The 20,401-nt window shown below is 41.5% G+C and overlaps 1 protein-coding gene across 1 annotated transcript; it reads left to right on the forward strand.

Moving 5' to 3' along the window:
- Nucleotides 1-15,472: 15,472 nt before the first annotated feature.
- Nucleotides 15,473-17,887, forward strand: LOC126590135 (high affinity nitrate transporter 2.4-like). The gene is made up of 3 exons (XM_050255660.1): nt 15,473-16,373; nt 16,488-16,603; nt 16,959-17,887. Exons 1-3 carry the CDS (start codon nt 15,564-15,566, stop codon nt 17,623-17,625), a joined length of 1,593 nt encoding a protein of 530 aa, XP_050111617.1. The 5' UTR covers nt 15,473-15,563; the 3' UTR covers nt 17,626-17,887.
- The last annotated feature ends 2,514 nt before the right edge of the window (nt 17,888-20,401 follow it).

The raw sequence follows: 20,401 nt of genomic DNA on the forward strand, positions 1-20,401 counted from the left end.
CATTAATTTAGGAACAGATGAGGACCCAAGGCCAATACAGATCAATGGTTTATTGGGGGTTGATGATCGGGCAAGGATTGTTTGTCTTTTGCAAGAATTCAAAGATTGCTTTGCTTGGCATTATACCGAGATGCCAGGGTTAGATCCAACCTTGGTGGAACATAGAATGCCCATCAAGGAAGGATATAAGCCTGTCAAGCAATCACCACGGAGGATGTCAAAGGAGATAGAAGAAAAGGTAAAAGAAGAGATTGAAAGGCTAGTGAAAGCTGGCTTTATCAGACCAGCCAAATATGTGGAGTGGTTGGCCAACATCGTACCTGTTTTAAAAGCTGTAACAAAAGCGGTACGATGTTATGTGGATTATAGAAATATTAATGGCGCTACACCAAATGATGAGTATCCCATGCCCATGGCCGACTTATCCATAGATGCAGTGGCAAAACATAAAGTCCTATCTTTTATGGATGGGAATGCCGGTTACAATCAGATAAAGATGGCTTCAGAAGATATACATAAAACAGCTTTTAGGTGTCCCGGTCATGTGGGGGCATATGAATATCTGGTCATGCCATTCGGGCTCAAGAACGCTGGTGCAACTTACCAGAGGGCAATGAATGCCATCTTTCATGATCTAATTAGCCAGAGCATGGAGGTATACATTGATGACATAGTGGTCAAGTCCAAAACAGAAGAACAGCATCTGGAAGATCTCAGACAGACATTAGCAAGGATGAGGATCCACAAATTGAAGATGAATCCAAAGAAGTGTGCATTTGGAGTAAGAGCATGCAACTTCTTGGGATTCCTGGTGCATCAAAGAGGTGTAGAAGTGGATAAGAACAAATCTCGGGCAATAATGGAGTCACCTTCACCTACCAACAAGGTGCAACTCCAGAGGTTACTAGGCAAAATAAACTTTTTAAGGAGATTCATTGCTAATTTAGCAGGCAAGATCCAACCGCTGACTCCTTTGCTAAAGTTGAAAGATAAAGAAAAGTTTGAATGGGAGCCACCGCACCAACAGGCCTTTGACAGCATCAAGGCCTATTTAACTTCTCCACCAGTGTTGGTGCCACCACAAAGGGGAAAACCCTTGAAGCTGTATATCTCTGCCTCTGAAAAATCAATAGGAAGCTTGCTAGCCCAGAATAATGAGGGCGGGAAGGAGCAGGCAGTGTACTACCTCAGTAGAATTCTGACCGAGGTAGAAACAAGGTATTCCCCGGTAGAGAGATTATGCTTGGCTTTATATTTCACTGCCAGTAAATTAAGGCATTACATGTTACCTTGTCACGTGCACATCATCGCCAAGACATATGTGATAAAGTACATGTTGTCAAAGCCAATGCTCACAGGAAGGATTGGGAAATGGATTCTAGCTTTATCAGAATTCAGTTTTCAATACGTACCCCAAAGGGCAGTCAAAGGTCAAGCAATTGCCGACTTCCTGACCGAGCATCAAGAATCTTCAAGTGAGGTGATCAATATCCCTGGAAGCTTAGAAGTTACTAGCATTTGGATCCCGCCGAGAAAAGATATTTCAGGCAAAGAAGACTGGGTCCAGCAAGAGATAAGAAGAGTGGCTGGTTTCTGGATCACTCATTGGAAGTTGTATTTCGATGGATCCCACACTCAGAAGGCTTCAGGAGCAGGAATTGTAATTATAAACCCTCAGGGAGTTTATCATTATTATTCATTTCTCTTGGATTACCAGGGGAATACTAATAATCGGGCAGAGTATGAGGCCTTAATTATTGGTCTGGAAATCTTGATGGATCTAGGGGCAGAAGAGGTAGAGGTCTTTGGAGATTCAGAGTTGGTAATAAACCAGTTAAATGGGGAGTTCAAGTGCAGGCATATTACCATGGCGGGGTATTACTTGGCAGCTACGCAATTATTGAATTTTTGGGATTCTGAGATATCGGTCAATCATGTTCCCAGGGAATCCAATTTAGCGGCCAACGAGATGGCATAACTAGCCGCAGGAGTGCCAATACAGGAAAGGAAACATGGGGTAGATGTTGAAATCCAAAGAAGAAATCTCCCTTCCATCTTAGAAAGGGGATTCAATTTAGATATAATGGTGCTAGAGGCCGAGATAGAAGATTGGAGGTCACCTATTATTCACCATTTGAAGGATCCTTCCTCGCCTACCAGCAAGAAGGATAGAAAGCAAGTAACTAAGTATGTCTTATGGGCAAAGAACTTACTAAGGAAAACTCCAGACGGGTTACTATTGAAATGCTTGGGCCAAGAAGAATCCATGAGGGTAATGGCCGAAGTACATGAAGGAGTTTGTGGAGCACATCAGGCTGGAACAAAGATGAGATGGTTGCTTAGGAGGTATGGTTATTTCTGGCCCGACATGGAAAAAGATTGTAAGTCTTATGCCCGAGGATGTGAAGAATGTCAGAGGCACGGACCTCTCCAGCATGTGCCCTCAGTACCTTTAAATCCAGTGGTCAAGCCTTGGCCCTTCAGAGGATGGGCAATGGACTTTATCGGGCAAATCTATCCAGCTTCTAGCAAAGGGCATACCTTCATAATTGTGGCAACAGATTACTTTACCAAGTGGGTGGAAGCATCAGCAGTAAAATCCATAAATTCAGCCACAGTCAAGAATTTTATCGAGACCAAAATCCTGCACAGATATGGAGTGCCCGAGACCATAGTAACGGATCGTGGGCCATCTTTTATTTCAAAAGAAGTTGAGGAATTTGCAGGCAAGTACAAAATAAAGATGATCCAGTCCAGTCCGTACTATCCTCAATCAAATGGTCAGGCAGAAGCTAGCAACAAGATCCTGGTCAACATTATCAAAAGGATGGTGATGGATAGTCCATAAAGATGGCATGAGAGTCTGGGAAACACTTTGTGGGCATACAAAACTTCTAAGAGAGCAGGAACAGGGACAACTCCTTATGCTTTAACTTTCGGGCAGGATGCAGTGCTCCCCATGGAAATCAATGTGAGTTCTTTAAGAATTCAAAATCAATTTGGATTGCATAGGGAAGAGTATGTCGAAGCCATGTGTCAAGGAATTGAAGACTTGGATACCGCCCTAATTGAAGCCTTGAACCAGATTCAAGAAGGGAAACGAGCTGTTGCCCGAACTTACAACAAGAAGGTGAAGATGAAATCTTTCAAGGAAGGGGATTTAGTATGGAAGACAATCCTCCCTCTAGGAGCTCAGCTCAGGGGTTTTGGAAAATGGAGCCCGACATGGGAAGGTCCTTTCATTATTGGTCGTGTTCTAGATAGAGGGGGATACTACCTGGCGGACCTTGAAGGAAACAAGCATAAACATCCCATTAACGTTAAATTCTTAAAGAAATATTGTCCTACGTTGTGGGATGTCAGAGATTGTTATATCGAAGAGGATGCGAAGTAAAGCGAGCTTCGGGATATCATTATGCAATGCGTATTTATCAAACATTCAAGATGGAAAGACAAGAGTTGCTGAGATAATGTATATTTCATTTCGACAAATTGATGAAATTTACAAAAGATTCAAGGCCAACGTATTACAATCAATTCTCTTCCTGGATGCAATGGTATCTTCAGTTGGTCTTCCAATGACTTCATGGATGGAACCCAATCAGGTGATCGGGTTGTGCGGCCAACATGAGCCTGGTAGAGGTTCCTCAGACAGGACCATCAACATATGTAATGGTCAAGCCCGATTTATCACCGCAGCAAGCAGGGAGACAAACCGTCAAGAGGAAACCGCCTGACCAAGGGTGTTGGAGATAGCGGGGCGTTCGACCAAGGGTGTTGGAGATAGCAGTTCTTCAATGAAAGCCTTTTTTCTCACGGAAAGGAAGTTTTAGGAAACCCCACTCAAAGCTTAAAGAACCCATTTCTCAAAATACTCGAGGAAGATGGAAGAAAAGAATGAAGAGGATTTGATGGCTTGATAGAAGAGTTTCTGAGCCAGAATTTATAGAAAACCAGAGGGTAGTTCAAAGGTCGTGAGAAGCTCAAGGGACACGGGGTTGCCTTCATCCTGTCGAAGGAACACGAAGTTCCAAAAGATTGAGATACACGCATTCGGGTATTCAATTAATGTTGGCGCTTGGGATTCCAATCTTAACATTGATTGAAGGGGGCACTGTTTGGATCAAAACTTGAACTTTGGGCTCAAGAAAGGAGTTGGCCCAAAAGGAGGCCCGAAAGGGAAGATAGCTGAAGCCCAGTCGAAGCCCAAAAGGCAGGAGAAGGCATTTTCTGACTTGATGCAGCTCATGAAGACCACTTGCTTACCTACCCAAAGGCCAAGTGGTGTAGGCTGGTCAGCTACACAGCCCATAAAGTACTTTATGGTGGCATTACATGTAAAATAGCTGATGAGTCATCACCCTCAAACCGCATTCGGGCAAAGCTGCTGCTACCAAAGGCCAAGCCGAGTTGTCTATATAAGAAGAAAGAAGATCAAGGATTAAGGACACTCAATCAAACAAACAAATGCAAGCACAAACTCTGCTCAAAGCCAGATTTGCCTTCAAAACAAAGCTGTAGTCAGCCTTCATCCCTTTCGGGATAAACCTCCATCCCTTTCGGGATAACCCTCTCTTCAACCTTTTGTAATAGCTCTGCTACCTTGTTCAACCTTGCTGTAGTATCGATTCATCTTTTGTAATCTCTCTCTCTCTACCCCTCTAAGCTTTCAGACATTTGACAAAACTACAAAGATAGGGACCTGCAAGACGAGCAACCTTACCCGATAAGGTTTAACCTTGCCCGACCTTCTTTGCTTTAGTTTTGTCTTTTCAATATGTTGTATACTTCCAGTTATATGCAAGTTATTTCTAGCAATATGATTATTAAGAGGCTTTCTCAGTACTTGAATCCGATTTGAATATATCTTCAGTGTTCAAACCAGATCTAAGTCCTAAGCCCTCGGGCATGTAAATCTGATCAGTTAAAAGTCCTTGGCCTCAAGGCATAAAAAAGAACCTTATGTGGACTTAACCCATCCACGACAGTCCTTGATAAACGAGAAGTCCGAAGTTACTTGGGGCGCAAGTAATCAACCTACCTTCTAGTTTTCTTTCTATTATGCCATGATTATCATAGAACGCTTGAGCATGGATGGATTTTAATGGAAAGCCTCAAGGCCTACACCTAAGGCCCCACAAAGGCATCCATTTGGATTCATTCCGTTCAGCGACCTAAAGAGTCTAATTATAAGAATGAACTCTAATGGGAAGCCTCAAGGCCTACACCTAAGGCCCCACAAAGGCACCTATTTGGGTTCATCCTACTTCTTGGATTCGGGTAATCAGAAGTATAATAGTTAGAAAACTCCTACAATCACGAGAATGAATATGATGCGTTCGAGCACTGGTTTAGTTATTTATGAGAAGCCTCAAGGCCTACACCTAAGGCCCCACAAAGGCACTTGTTATAACTAACACGGTTTCTTGGATACATACATACATACAACTAAAGCACGACTGCTATTTTACATCTGCCATGCTAAAGATGGCAGTGGCACGCCTGAGCACCTAAATGTTAACCTTGATTGTGAGCCTCAAGGCCTACAACTAAGGCCCCACAAAGGTACCTCTCAAAGTTAACGCTGTCATTCTCTTTCAGCCTTGCCCGAAGAGTCTTGCCCGAATAGTCTTGCCCGACGAGACTTGCCCGACGAGACTTGCCCGACAACGCCCGACAGCGAAGCAGAAGCCCGACAGCAGCCCTCAACCGGCGCCAACCTCCAGGGGAGCTGTGTGCTCGTCGGCCAGGAAACATCCCCAACGGAAATTCCTGCCACGAACACAAGTGTCATCTAAGAAGAATAAACTTTGATGTATCTATCAGAGATTAATTAGCCTAACACCATGGATGAGGAAAGCACTACCTAACAAAACGGCTAAAAGAATTTAGTTGCCATATAGATCAAAAGTAAACACATTCAAAATTAACATGGATGATAATTACAAATATAAAAAAGGTAGCATTATCTACACACCTATTTTAGTTTCTCACATATTCATCTCAATTTTCAATCAATAGATCAAATGAATTGAAGAACAATGGTAAAAAATTAATAACGATGTGAGAAAAATAAAAAAGAATGTGTGTATACATTGTCACATCCCGATCCGGGCTCAACTCCACTCCACCGTAGCACGATATTGACTCACACGAGAACTTCCCAGTAGATCACCCATCATAGGATTGATTCTAAAGTGAACTCGCTGAACTTCGGAGTTCCGATGGAATCCGAAGTCAGTGAGCTCCCAAAATGCCTCGTGCTAGGTAGAGATGAGAATATACATATAAGGCTTAAAGATCCACTCCCCTGAACAATGTGAGATGTTACATACATTAAATATTACTATCCTATAAAAAAATAGGGGTAGGCGGTGATGGATGGAAACTTACTTGGCGAGGGCTTAGTTTAATCTTTAAGAATATTTAAGGCTCGAAATTGATGAGTTAAGAATACTAGATAGACAGTACTTCTTATAGGTTCTAAAGTGTCAAAGAATGCCCTTGCTGAATTTGATTGCGTAATATGTAAGTATATGACTCTTTGTATTGATATGTATAAAGTATTACAATATATATATATATATAGTGTGAGATGATTCTGCAAGGTTTTATATTTACATGATCTTTCTATGTTCTTTTAGTAAATAGGGTTACAATTAAGCTCTTCATCCAAAATTACTCTCGAGCAAACTCATAGTGTTTGCACTACAAGTTGCTGAACAGTTATATTAACAATCTCAGTGATCTTTGAAGGAGCCTTTGGAAGTAATTTGGTGCTTTTCTAGAAAGCGATAGAAAGTTGGGTAAATTATACTTTACTATCTCAGGTTTGGGGTTTATTACAATCGCATACAACATCTTCAAAACATTTCACTTTCATACCTCACTTACTATTTTATTTCAATATAGTACATCCGTTACATTTTTCATCCATTGATCCATTAAGAACTGACGTGGTTGCCACAGTTGTGCCACGTGGCTGCCAAATTTATGCCACGTGGTAAAAAATTTATTTTAATTCATTTAAAAATAATTAATTAAAGAAAAGTTATTAAAAAAATTACAAACCCAAAACCCATCTTCTTCCCCGACCCCTCCTCCCTGCAACCTAAACCCCCCCTCCCACCCCACCCTCACCTCCCCCACAACCCCCCTCCCTTGACTGCAGCAGCAACCTCCTTCGTCCAAGGTTGCACCGCTCTTCTCTCGGATTCTCCACCGTGAGCCCACCACAGTTCTCTCTCTTTGCTCCTCTCCAATGGCAACCATAGCTCGCGTCTCCAGGAGAGCCTTAACCTCCGTCTACTGGAACGAGCCAGAACCTAAGCCCATTGAACCTGCAGCCACTGCTTTCCCACTGCCAGCACCTATCGTGCCTTCCATTGCTGAAGCACCGGTGTTCCGCCATGCAACGCCATTCAAGCCCATCGAGGAACCCAGCAGTGCCAATCTACCATGCCCATCATAAAAAACGTGGGGAAGAAGATGGGTTTTGGGTGGGGTGGGTGGGTGGGGGGGGGTTGCGGGGGAGGTGGGGTGGGGTGAGATGGGGGGTTTAGGTTGTAGGGAAGGGAGGTAGGGGAAGAAGATTGGTTATGGGGCTTTTTTTTAACTTTTCTTTAATTAATTATTTTTATATGAATAAAAAAAATTATATTTTTGCAATGTGGCACAAATTTGGCTATCACGTCAGCTCTTAACGAATCAATGGATGAAAAATGTAATGGAGGTACTAAATTGAAATAAAATAGTAGGTGAGGTATGAAAGTGAAATGTTTTAAAAATATTGTATGCAATTGTAATAGACCCCAAACCTGAGATGGTAAAGTGTTATTTACCCTAGAAAGTTTTATAATTAATGCACACTATTAATTTTGAGAATTGTTATTGGCATTCCAAAAATCTCACTTTGCACTCCAAATTTTCTATAATTAAAAAGTGATAGGAAGTTTTATAATTAATGAGCTGTTGTAAACATTCCTAGTTTAAGTATGATTGTGTAAATCCTAGATAAGATTTGATTCTAGTTATCCTTTCCTATTACAACTTGTATTACTTGGAGAAGAAGGAATATCTTCTCTCCCTTTACTACTATAAATAAAGGCACAATGTAGGAGGGATAACAACACACACATTCCCCTACAATTCTACAAACACACATCTCTCTCCTCTCTCTCTCTGCCGCCGGCCCTAGTCCATCTGTCAGATAAAATAGACCACAACACGTTATCAGCACGCTCCTACCGCTGCGCTTAGGAATCTGACGTTGGAGATTTTTTCTGCATCAAACCAGTTCATCCATATCATCACGCAATCAGGTTCTTTCCAAACAACGGCTTTTAACTCGATATTTTGCAAGCCCTGATAGCATGAACATTCACCATGATGCATGACCCAACTTTACGTTTAACGTATTTTAGATTCTACATAAATTGTGTATGCTTCATAATCAAAATTGCTACAATTATGTGAATTTGATATTTGTCATGAATTGAATCCTACATATGTACATGCATTGAAACTATTATTTGCATATGCATCAAAGTAAATATGTGATTCATTGAATTATATATGCATCTAATTAAATAAAAAAAAAAAAAATTCTGGGCTCGCCTGGAACGGCCCGAGAAAAAAAAAAATAAATAAATAAATTTTAGGGCTGCACACAGCAGCCCATTCCCCTCTTCTCACCCCGTGGGCCTGTAATCCCACCCGAGGGTTCTTGGCCTATATTTTTAGGCCCCGAGATTTTATTATTTATTTTTTTTTAAATAATATGGGTTTTTATATTTTCACCCACACTTTAATTTGGCCCCGAAGACCAAAAATAAATTAATTCACTTATCATTATACAATATTTCTGCATATATTCTTTGCATATTTGTTTGCATATATATTTGTGTTTGCCTGCAGGAATATATGAACCTGAAGTTCATAATTACTTTGAAACCCGAAGTTTCTTATACACATGCCTTGTTAGAAAACCCGAAGTTTTCACTTAAATATATTACCCATGAAAACCCGAAGTTTTTCATGCAAAATTAAACCAATACATGTCTATTAGAACCTGTATGTTCTACTCCTATGTGAATGGATTGATTTTTCTCCATTACACTAACCACATCTTGTTCATCCATTTTGTGATAGGAACATGTCGAATTTGAACAAACTCGACTTCACCGCTTTGGAGGTTTCTGGAAGGAACTACCTCAAGTGGGTTCAAGATGTGAAGCTCCACCTCACTGCAAAGAACTTGTGTCCTGCTATTGAAGAAGCAACAGATAAACCTGTTGGCGAGGCTAAAAAAGCCACTGCTATGATCTTCATCCGAAGACATATCCATGATGCTCTACAAACTGAGTACCTTGCTGAGGAGGATCCACGTGCATTATGGGTCGCTTTGGCTGATCGTTTCAATCACCAAAAGGACATATTCTTGCCTGAAGCAAGACACGACTGGCAGCACTTGCGCTTCCAAGACTTTAAGTCTGTGAATGAATATAATTCTGAAGTTTGTCGAATCCGATCACTTCTCAAGTTTTGCAATGAAACTTTGACTGAAGAGGATCTCCTGGAGAAGACCTACTCGACCTTCTCTGCTTCTAATATTGTCCTGCAGCAATAATATAGAGCTCAGAAGTTCACTAAGTTCTCGGATTTGATCTCTGTTTTACTTCTTGCTGAAAAGCAGAACCAGCTGTTGATGAAGAATCATCAAGCTCGACCTACTGGGGCTACTGCTGTGCCTGAAGCACATTATAGCACTAATCAGCACCCAAAACGCCAAAAGAGGCGTGGTAAGGGCGGCCAGAAGCCATCCCACCAAGGTCAACAGAGCCAAGGCCCATCCAAGGGAGGAAACAAAGCCCAGAAGCGCCCAAACCTCGCTCCCAAGGCCCCGAACTTCAAGAATAAGGGCAAAGCACCTGCCACAATGAATGACGATATGTGTTATCGTTGTGGTTCCAAGGACCATTGGTCCCGTATTTTCCGTGCTCCCAAGAAGGTTGTGGATGCATATCATTCTCGTCGTACGAAGTTTGAATCAAACTTCCTGCAAGTGGACGAACCGGAGACTACAAAGATGGAGGTTTCTGATTTTCAGGAGGATACCACTCCTATGGAAGATTAGAATCTTAGACATAGACTTATTTTTCAGTTAAAATAAGACAATTGGGGCCGAATTCCACCTTGTGGCCGAACCCCACCTTGTTTTTTAGTTGATTTTGAACAATTTTCCTTTCTATTTTTGGATTATTAGTTGGCGATTTATTTTGGATATTAAGTTTTTAATCCTTGAATAAATGAAATTATTTTGAATTGATACTTGTTTTTATAAACTTTTATGCATGTGACCGATTCAAATTAATTTTTCATTCTAGGTATGAATAGTGGGAAAGTTAGTTGTCTGGCAGATAGTGCAACCACGCATACTGTTTTGCGTGAACGCATCTATTTCACTAACTTCGTACCTAAGAATGCACCTCTGACAACCCTCTCAGGCCCATCCAACCTGATCGAAGGATACGGTAAGGCACGTATAATGTTGTCCAATGGTACAATCTTGGCCATTGCTGAGGCACTCTATTCTCCACGTTCCGGAAGAACGTTACTAAGTTTCAAGGACATTAGAGATAACAATTACCACGCTGAAACCCACGTAGAAAACGGAGTTGAATTTATGTGCGTAACTTCCTACGAATATGGCCAGAAGCGTATTCTAGATAAGATGGAGCGTAACCCTAGTGGTCTGTATACTACGACCATACGCCCCATAGAATGCCACTATGTGGCCGGCCCTACCACAGGGACCGCGCACGAAATTACACTTTGGCATGATCGTTTGGGACATCCTGGACGAATAGCGATGCGCCGTATCCTCAAAACTTCACACGGGCATCCACTAACCCGAAGCTTAGGTTCGATCCATGAAATTGCATGCCAAACATGTTCTATGGGAAAGCTTATTACTAAGCCTTCTTATGACAAGATTCGTTCGAATCCTCCCCTTTTTCTACAACGGATTCAGGGGGACATTTGTGGACCGATTCAACCTCCCTGCGGACCATTTAGATATTTTATGGTTTTGGTTGACGCTTCTACACGTTGGTCACACGTGTGCTTGTTGTCCACAAGGAACGCTGCATTCTCCAAACTGTTGGCTCAGGTTATCAAGCTCAGGGCTTACCACCCTGATTATCCGATCAAATCTATTCGATTGGATAATGCTGGAGAATTCACATCTAAAACTTTTGATGACTATTGCATGTCGGTTGGGGTTGAAGTTGAACATCCTGTACCCCATGTTCACACCCAGAACGGCCTGGCAGAGGCTTTCATTAAGCGTTTACAAATGATTGCTCGATCGTTGGTCATACGTACCAAGCTCCCGATCGCTGCTTGGGGCCATGCAATATTGCACGCAACAAAGTTGGTCCGCCTGAAGCCTGTTGCGACACAACCATTTAGTGCCCTTCAGTTGGTCACCGGATGCGAACCCGACATATCGCATCTGCGCGTTTTTGGTTGTGCGGTCTATGTGCCGATCTCGCCGCCCTTACGTACAAAAATGGGGCCTCAGCGAAGGATGGGAATCTATGTCGGATATGATTCTCCTTCGATTATTCATTACTTAGAACCTTTGACAGGCGATCTGTTTACCGCTCGTTTCGCGGATTGTCACTTCTATGAGACAGTCTTCCCGTCGTTAGGGGGAGATAAGAACGTCAACGTTCCTAATGAATGACGCAAATTATCGTGGACGACTCCCACTTTGTCTCATTTAGATCCCCGCACCGCTCAGTCTGAAGCTGAAGTGCAGCGCATATTAGATCTCCAGAGCATAGCTCAGAGCATGCCAGATGCTTTCACCGATCTAGCGCGCGTGACAAGATCACATATTCCAGCTGCGAATACGCCTGCAAAGATGGATGTACCAAATGTACGACGGACTACCCTCCTGGAAGCCCGGGACGCCAATTCTGGTGATCCACGTACATTAGCGGCTAGCCAATCATCTGCCCCTACACAAAAGCGTGGCAGACCCCTTGGTTCAAAGGATTCACACCCCCGGAAGAGGAAAACCACGGCACAAGGTCCTGAAGAGCCTACCGTGAATCCGACTATCGCTTACTCATTTTACCTAACTCATGAGGAAATTCTAGATTATGGAAGCGTCCTTGAAGAGACGAATCCTCCTCCCGAGAATCGTGAGATTTCGGTCTATTATGCTAGCTTAGATGATGTGTGGCGTAGAAATGAGATGATTGTCGACGATGCATTAGCATTTGCAGTAGCTACTGAGATCATGTTGAGCGATGACATTGAACCGCGTTCCGTTGATGAATGTCGACGTAGAGCTGATTGGTCAAACTGGAAACAAGCAATCCAAGTCGAACTTGATTCACTTGCGAAACGTAAGGTGTTTGGACCTGTAGTTCCTACTCCTCCACATGTGAAGCCCGTTGGCTACAAGTGGGTTTTCGTTCGGAAGCGTAATGAGAAGAACGAAATTGTGCGTTACAAAGCTCGTCTTGTAGAACAAGGTTTCTCACAACGCCCCGGGATTGACTATGACGAAACTTACTCACCCGTTATGGATGTGATTACTTTTCGATACCTTATCAGTTTGGTAGTTTCTGAAAAACTGGATATGCAGCTGATGGACGTAGTAACCGCGTATCTCTATGGGGATCTTGATACGGAAATTTATATGAAAGTTCCCGAAGGACTTACATTGACTAGTTCAAATATTTCCAAACCCCGGAACACGCTCTCAATTCGGCTGAGGCGTTCACTATACGGTTTGAAACAATCCGGAAGAATGTGGTATAACCGTTTAAGTGAGTATTTGACTAGTCAGGGATATGTGAATAACGAACTATGCCCTTGTGTGTTCATTAAGAAGTCACATTCCGGATTTGCGATTGTTGCAGTATATGTCGATGACATGAATCTCATCGGAACTCCTGAAGAGCTCGCGAGAACTGCTTCGCACCTGAAGTCGGAATTTGAGATGAAAGATCTAGGTAAGACTCGATACTGTCTCGGTCTCGAGATAGAGCATTGTTCGGATGGAATCCTAGTACATCAATCGAACTACACCCAGAAGGTGTTGCGCCGTTTTAATGAGGATAAAGCGAAGTCTTCGAGTACTCCTATGGTCGTTCGTACGCTAGATGCAAAACGAGATCCTTTCCGTCCGAAGGAGGATGATGAAGAGATTTTGGAGCCTGAAGTTCCTTATCTAAGTGCGATAGGCGCTTTATTGTACTTAGCTCAATGCACTAGACCCGACATCTCCTTCGCTGTTAATCTTTTGGCAAGATACAGCAATGCACCAACACGCAGACATTGGACTGGCGTGAAAGACATCTTCCGTTACCTTAAAGGTACTACGGATTTGGGCTTATTCTATCCCTACGAATCCTCGAGTGATGCCGCACCCTATGCTCATCGGGTTGATTCTCGCCTTGTTGGTTATGCCGATGCTGGATACTTATCTGATCCGCACAAGGCGTGTTCTCAAACGGGTTATGTCTTTACCGTTGGAGGCACCGCAATATCTTGGAGGTCAACTAAACAGACCTTAGTTGCCACTTCGTCTAACCATGCTGAAATTCTCGCCTTACATGAAGCAACTCGGGAATGCTTTTGGTTGAGAGCAGTAGTGGGCCATATTCGAAGCTCCTGTGATCTTCATCCCGCCGTTAATGCCCCGACAACGATTTTTGAAGACAACGTAGCTTGCATCGAACAGCTCAAGAAGGGTTACATCAAAGGAGACAACACCAAGCATATTGCGCCGAAGTTCTTCTTTACACATCAACAACAAGAGCATCAGAAGATTGAAGTCACGCAAATCCGATCACAAGACAATCTGGCCGACCTCTTCACCAAATCACTACCGAAGGCGACGTTTCAGAAGCTTGTTCATGGAATTGGTATGCGTAAACTTTCTGAGTTGTAACTTTGCTATTTCTCTTTGGAATTATGTCAAACTCAGGGGGAGTATCTTCTAGATACTTGCTTGATCTTAATGTACTCTTTTCCCTACGATTAGGAGCATTTTTCCCACTGGGTTTTTGCTACCTAACTAGGTTTTAACGAGGCACCCACCTTGGGCTGGTCATATCCCTGATGACGTCCTGTAGACGTTTCTTTTGACTTTGCATTTCTCACGCATTTTTCCTTAGACTATGGATTTTGTCCCTACTTGGGTTTTTGCCATAGCCTTAGGGTTTTTAGTGAGACTTACTACTTATGCAAGTTCCTACCTTATTGAGAATAAGCGTTGTTCCTTGGAATCAGTGCCAACGAGTCGACTTCCTCAACTTCTGCATGATGCTGAATCTACCTTGAGTATTTACACACTCAAGGGGGAGTGTTGTAAACATTCCTAGTTTAAGTATGATTGTGTAAATCCTAAATAAGATTTGATTCTAGTTATCCTTTCCTATTACAACTTGTATTACTTGGAGAAGAAGGAATATCTTCTCTCCCTTTACTACTATAAATAAAGGCACAATGTAGGAGGGATAACAACACACACATTCCCCTACAATTCTACAAACACACATCTCTCTCCTCTCTCTCTCTGCCGCCGGCCCTAGTCCATCTGTCAGATAAAATAGACCACAACATGAGCATTATTAATTTTAGAAATTGTTATTAGCATCCCAAAAATCTCACTTTGCACTCCAAATTTTCTATAATTAGAAAGAAAAATACACTTGTTAGGAATGTAGAATGAAAATTTTAAAGTGCTAATAACAATTCTCTTAATTTTATACAAAATAGTGTTGTGTCTTTCGTTATATCTATGAAAATAGAGCCAAATGAGCCCTAATCAGATTATTAAAGCATGCGGATGATTGCTTGTACAGTTGTAGCCCATGCTACGCAGCATTTCTCAAACTGAATCTTCCCTCTTCGTTAAACATAAATGTACAGTAGCACAGGGAACGTGTTATCTGTACACGACCTCAGAAATATTGTGTACGAGTCCCGAGCAGAGTTAATTAGGATTCATTGACTTAATTTTTTATTTTATTTTTAGGGATATGATATTCACACACCCCATTTTCGGCCGTCGGATCGGATGAATTGAAAAAGATCAACAGAAAAAAATTATCAAGAGGTATGTGAGAAGTAAAATAGGATGTGTGGATAGCACATCTCTATTTTTAAAATCAATATATGAGTAAAGCTTTAAAATAGACTAACGAAAATGTGGTTAAAATTAGTATGGAATTTTTCTAGTTATGTGCACCTACTTTATAATAACCAGCTAATTGCAAGGTTATGTATCCCTTGGGATATACGATGAGCCTTTGCCGTACATATCAGATGCGGCAAATGGATCAGAAAGTATTCAGAATCTAACTCTTGCCTCTTCACAACCCTTCACACGGTCAACTCAAAACGCTCTATAAATCCACACTCCCCCTTTCCTACACAACACCACAACTCCATTTAGTACTCTAAGCAGTTTCTGAGTTCCAAAACTCGAAACTATTCAAAATCCAAAGCCCAAACCTCGAATTCCGAAATCCGAAAAAATGGCAGATTCAGAAGGTGAACCTGGAAGCTCCATGCATGGAGTGACAGGCAGAGAGCAAACCTTTGCATTTTCAGTAGCATCACCAATTGTCCCAACAGACACGACAGCCAAATTCGACTTGCCAGTCGATTCAGAGCACAAGGCCAAAGTTTTCAAACTATTCTCTCTGGCCAACCCTCACATGAGGACGTTCCACTTGTCTTGGATCTCCTTCTTCACTTGCTTTATCTCAACATTTGCAGCTGCTCCTCTCGTCCCTATCATCCGAGACAACATAAACCTCACGAAGCAAGACATCGGAAATGCCGGAGTTGCCTCCGTCTCAGGCAGCATATTCTCAAGGCTTGTGATGGGTGCGGTGTGTGATTTGATAGGGCCACGCTACGGCTGTGCGTTCCTAATTATGCTCAGCGCACCCACTGTGTTTTGCATGTCGTTTGTGGCTGACGCTGGGGGTTACATAGCAGTTAGGTTTATGATTGGTTTTTCCCTTGCAACATTTGTGTCGTGCCAATATTGGATGAGCACAATGTTTAATAGTAAGATTATTGGACTGGTTAATGGGACTGCAGCCGGGTGGGGAAACATGGGCGGTGGGGCAACCCAACTCTTGATGCCATTGATGTTCGACATCATCGGTAGATGTGGAGCAACTCCTTTTACTGCCTGGAGAATTGCATTCTTCATTCCAGGGTGGTTTCATATCATTACTGGAATCATGGTGTTGACCCTTGGTCAAGACTTGCCCGATGGGAATCTTGGTGCCTTGCAGAAGAAGGGTGAAGTTGCCAAAGATCAATTCTCCAAGGTCAGTTTCTTTTTAATATTTTTTTATTCACTCACTTTCAAAGACAGAATTTTATATAAGTTGATAACCAATTATATTGATGTCTAATTGATCAATTTCATTACTATTGTTCAGGTATTGTGGTATGCTGTCACAAACTATAGAACGTGGATCTTTGTCCTTCTCTATGGCTACTCCATGGGTGTTGAGTTGTCCATTGATAATGTCATTGCTGAATACTTCTATGACCGGTTAGTTTTTCTTCTTTACTTATTTGTTTTTCATTTTTGGGTAACTATTTTTACAGTATTTAACGTTCTCTTGTCATATATATAATATGTTATGTTACCGTACTGTTTTAAATAAATTTAATCAGATTGAGAGTTTGACAAGATAAACGCATCATATTGTTTGGATAAAAAATCAAGTATCATTTCTCGTTTAATATTTTATTTATCTTTTACTGAGGTAAACTGCTTACTAACTCAGTGATGTCATGATCATTTTAACAAATATAAGCAGTGTTGATTTCCCACCTGTCAGTTGCATTAATTTCTCTCTTGTACTGTACTAATTACGTTTAATTTGTGTTAATCGAATCAACAGATTTGATCTAAAACTTCACTTAGCCGGCATCATTGCTGCATCATTCGGCATGGCCAACTTTGCGGCTCGTCCCTTTGGTGGGTGGGCATCTGATGTAGCAGGCAGGTACTTTGGAATGAGAGGGAGGTTGTGGACTCTCTGGATTCTCCAAACCCTAGGAGGAGTCTTCTGTATATGTCTCGGCCGAGCCAATTCACTCCCCCTTGCAGTCCTTGCCATGATCCTCTTCTCTCTAGGAGCCCAGGCTGCATGCGGAGCTACCTTTGGCGTCATCCCCTTCATCTCCCGACGTTCCCTCGGCATCATATCTGGCCTCACGGGAGCAGGTGGGAACTTTGGGTCTGGGTTGACCCAACTAGTGTTCTTCTCGACCTCAGCGTTCTCAACTGCCTCAGGGTTGTCTTGGATGGGGGTAATGATTGTGTGCTGTACTCTTCCTGTGACTTTGGTGCACTTCCCACAATGGGGAGGCATGTTCCTTCCAGCGTCCAAAGATGTCGAGAAGTCGACGGAAGAGTTTTACTATGCAGCTGAGTGGAGTGAGGCGGAGAAGCAGAAGGGGTTGCACCAAGGGAGTTTAAAGTTCGCAGAGAATAGTAGGTCTGAGCGTGGTAGGCGGGTTGCCTCTGTTCCAACTCCACCAAACACCACACCTTCCCATGTTTAGTCAACAAAGAGAAATATCGACATGCAAGTGTGAAACACACAATAGCAATGAATACTTTTATTTGGACCATCATAATTAATCATATTTGTAACTCATACAAGTGAGTTTTAAAAATATGAATTTCAAGTCTATTATAAGGTCGTACAATACATAATGAGTTAAATTAGGGCATATATATATAGTTTCTTTGTACTGAAAATGGAGGCGGTGTAATAAGCTAATAGCGTGTGCTTTTATTCTATATGATGCAGACAAATGCTTTTACTTCTCATAATAAGTTTGTTAAGATCTTATAACACATCGAAATATCCTTTTTTAATGTTTTAGATGGACACAAACAGAAGATTTTAAGGTCTGTTACTTTATTATTTCAATTTTCAATTTTAACATCCCGTTTTATAACATTTTTGGTTTTTAGTCTTTTAGTTTCAGCAAATGTAAAATGAAAACCAAAATCTTGAACTCTAAAAAAGTAGCTTTCAATTTTCGATTTTCAAATTTTTTATTTTATTTTATTTTAAAATAAACAATCACCAAACTGTTATGACCCATTGTAGAGAATATAGGGAGAGGGGACACGGCAAAAGCGAAGGAGGGATGAAGAATAGGTTTGAGGAATTTTGCGTGCTATTCCCTAGTCCTTGTGCCTTTATTTATGATAAACCAATGAGAATTCCTTGCCTTGCAAGTAATACAATCTTAAAGGAAAATGATCTTTTAGTATCTCAAGAGCAACTCCACCGTTGGAGTTTGCTCAGGGGACATGCAAGGAAAAAGGGCCCTAGAGACCGGGCTGTGGACTCCAATGTGGGGGAGCCCGAGGGACTGTGGAGGCTTGAGCAGCGGGCCTATGAGGAATTGCCAGCCCGCAAGCCCGAGTGGATCTGACGCAGGGCTGACGTCAGGGCGACGTCAGTCATAATATAAAATTAATAAAAATATAAAATATTAATAAAAAATGTAAAATTAAAAAAAAAATAAAAAAATTGTAAAACCCAGCTTTGAACTCAACGGCTGTCGCCGGAGTTCGTCGCCGAGGTGATGAACACCCACAGACAAATGGCAGAGATGGGTGTCTCTCGCGGCGAAATTCAGAAGCTCGAAGGTTCTCTGAGAGAAAAGGAAGACGGGTTTGCTTCCAAATGGAGGAGGAGTTGAAGACGAAGGAGGCGATTGAAGACGAGGTGCGAGTTTGTCGAGGGATGATTGAAAGGTTGGAGCTTGAGAGAAAAAAGTGAGATGGGTTTTTATTGAAGTGCCAAGGAGGGCATAATCGAAATAATCGACGGCGTCGGCGACGAAAAGGCTGAGAATGGAGCTGAAGAAGCTGAGGGGTTTTGGGAGGAGACTGGTTGAAAACTGGGTGTGGGGGGGGGGGATGTGTTGCTGAGCTTGAAGAAAAAATGGTGCGTTGGCACCATGTGAAAAGAAGAAAAATAATAATAACAAAAAAGGTTTTGGAATGGTGTGATGCACCATATGAAAAGAAATAATAAAAATAAATTTTTAATAGAAAATGGTACAACGAGACCGATTAAAAATCTTATCCGAAATTACAAATAAAATTATTTTGTATTATTTAGAAAAAAAAACTAATATTTTATTGTCTATTGTCAGGGCTATTGAAATACAACGGTGGAGATGCAAAAGTGTATTGCCTGTGGGATTACTGTTCATTAGGGCAGTTACTGTCCACTGGGTGGATAGCATAGTGTATTGCCTGGGGGAAGGGCTCCAACGGTGGAGTTGCTCTAAATACAATCTACTAATGATTTACACAATCACACATGTGCTAGAATTATATTCCTTACACTTCCCCTTGAGTGTGTAAATCCTCAAGTACTTGGCGCATCATATCTTCAAGTTGATGAAGCCGTCTTGTCTAGTAGGCACAAGTAGTAGATGCGAGTTTCAAAACAAACAAAAAAAATGCATAGGTGGTAAAACTTACAAAACCTTGCTATGGTAAAACCCAAGGTGGGATAAAAACCCATAGTAAGAAGAAAAGTGGGAAGTTGCATTAAGTCAAAACTAAATGTCTTCTAGACGCAAGTAGAAAAGGTCACAAGCGTATGACTAGCCCAAGATGCGTGCCTCGTCAAAATCTAGTCAAATAACAAAAATCTAGTGGGAAAAATGCTGCCAATTGTAGGGGAAATAGTACATTAGGATCAAAAGAGTATACTTTTAGGTACTCCCCCTGAGTTTGTAGTTCTCATTTGGAAGTTTTGTCAAAAGCGTATCTATCTCATTAGCAATTAATAATGCTTGCATGTCCCCTGAGCAAACTCCAACGGTGGAGTTGCTCTTGAGATACTAAAAGATCATTTTCCTTTAAGATTGTATTACTTGCAAGGCAAGGAATTCTCATTGGTTTACCATAAATAAAGGCACAAGGACTAGGGAATAGCACACAAAATTCCTCAAACCTATTCTTCATCCCTCCTTCGCTTTTGCCGTGTCCCCTCTCTCTATATTCTCTACAATGGGTCATAACAGTTTGGTGATTGTTTATTTTAAAATAAAATAAAATAAAAAATTTGAAAATCGAAAATTGAAAGCTACTTTTTTAGAGTTCAAGATTTTGGTTTTCATTTTACATTTGCTGAAACTAAAAGACTAAAAACCAAAAATGTTATAAAACGGGACGTTAAAATTGAAAATTGAAATAATAAAGTAACAGACCTTAAAATCTTCTGATTTGTGTCCATCTAAAACATTAAAAAAGGATATTTCGATGTGTTATAAGATCTTAACAAACTTATTATGAGAAGTA

Source organism: Malus sylvestris, chromosome 11 (assembly GCF_916048215.2).
Source record: "Malus sylvestris chromosome 11, drMalSylv7.2, whole genome shotgun sequence".
In the NCBI taxonomy this organism is placed as follows: domain Eukaryota; kingdom Viridiplantae; phylum Streptophyta; class Magnoliopsida; order Rosales; family Rosaceae; genus Malus; species Malus sylvestris.

Coding starts and splice junctions, on each gene's coding strand:
- LOC126590135 (XM_050255660.1), top strand. CDS start 15,564: ATGGCAGATTCAGAAGGTGAACCTGGAAGCTCCATGCATGGAGTGACA. Junction 16,374..16,487: donor CCAAAGATCAATTCTCCAAG/GTCAGTTTCTTT, acceptor ACTATTGTTCAG/GTATTGTGGTATGCTGTCAC. Junction 16,604..16,958: donor GCTGAATACTTCTATGACCG/GTTAGTTTTTCT, acceptor TCGAATCAACAG/ATTTGATCTAAAACTTCACT.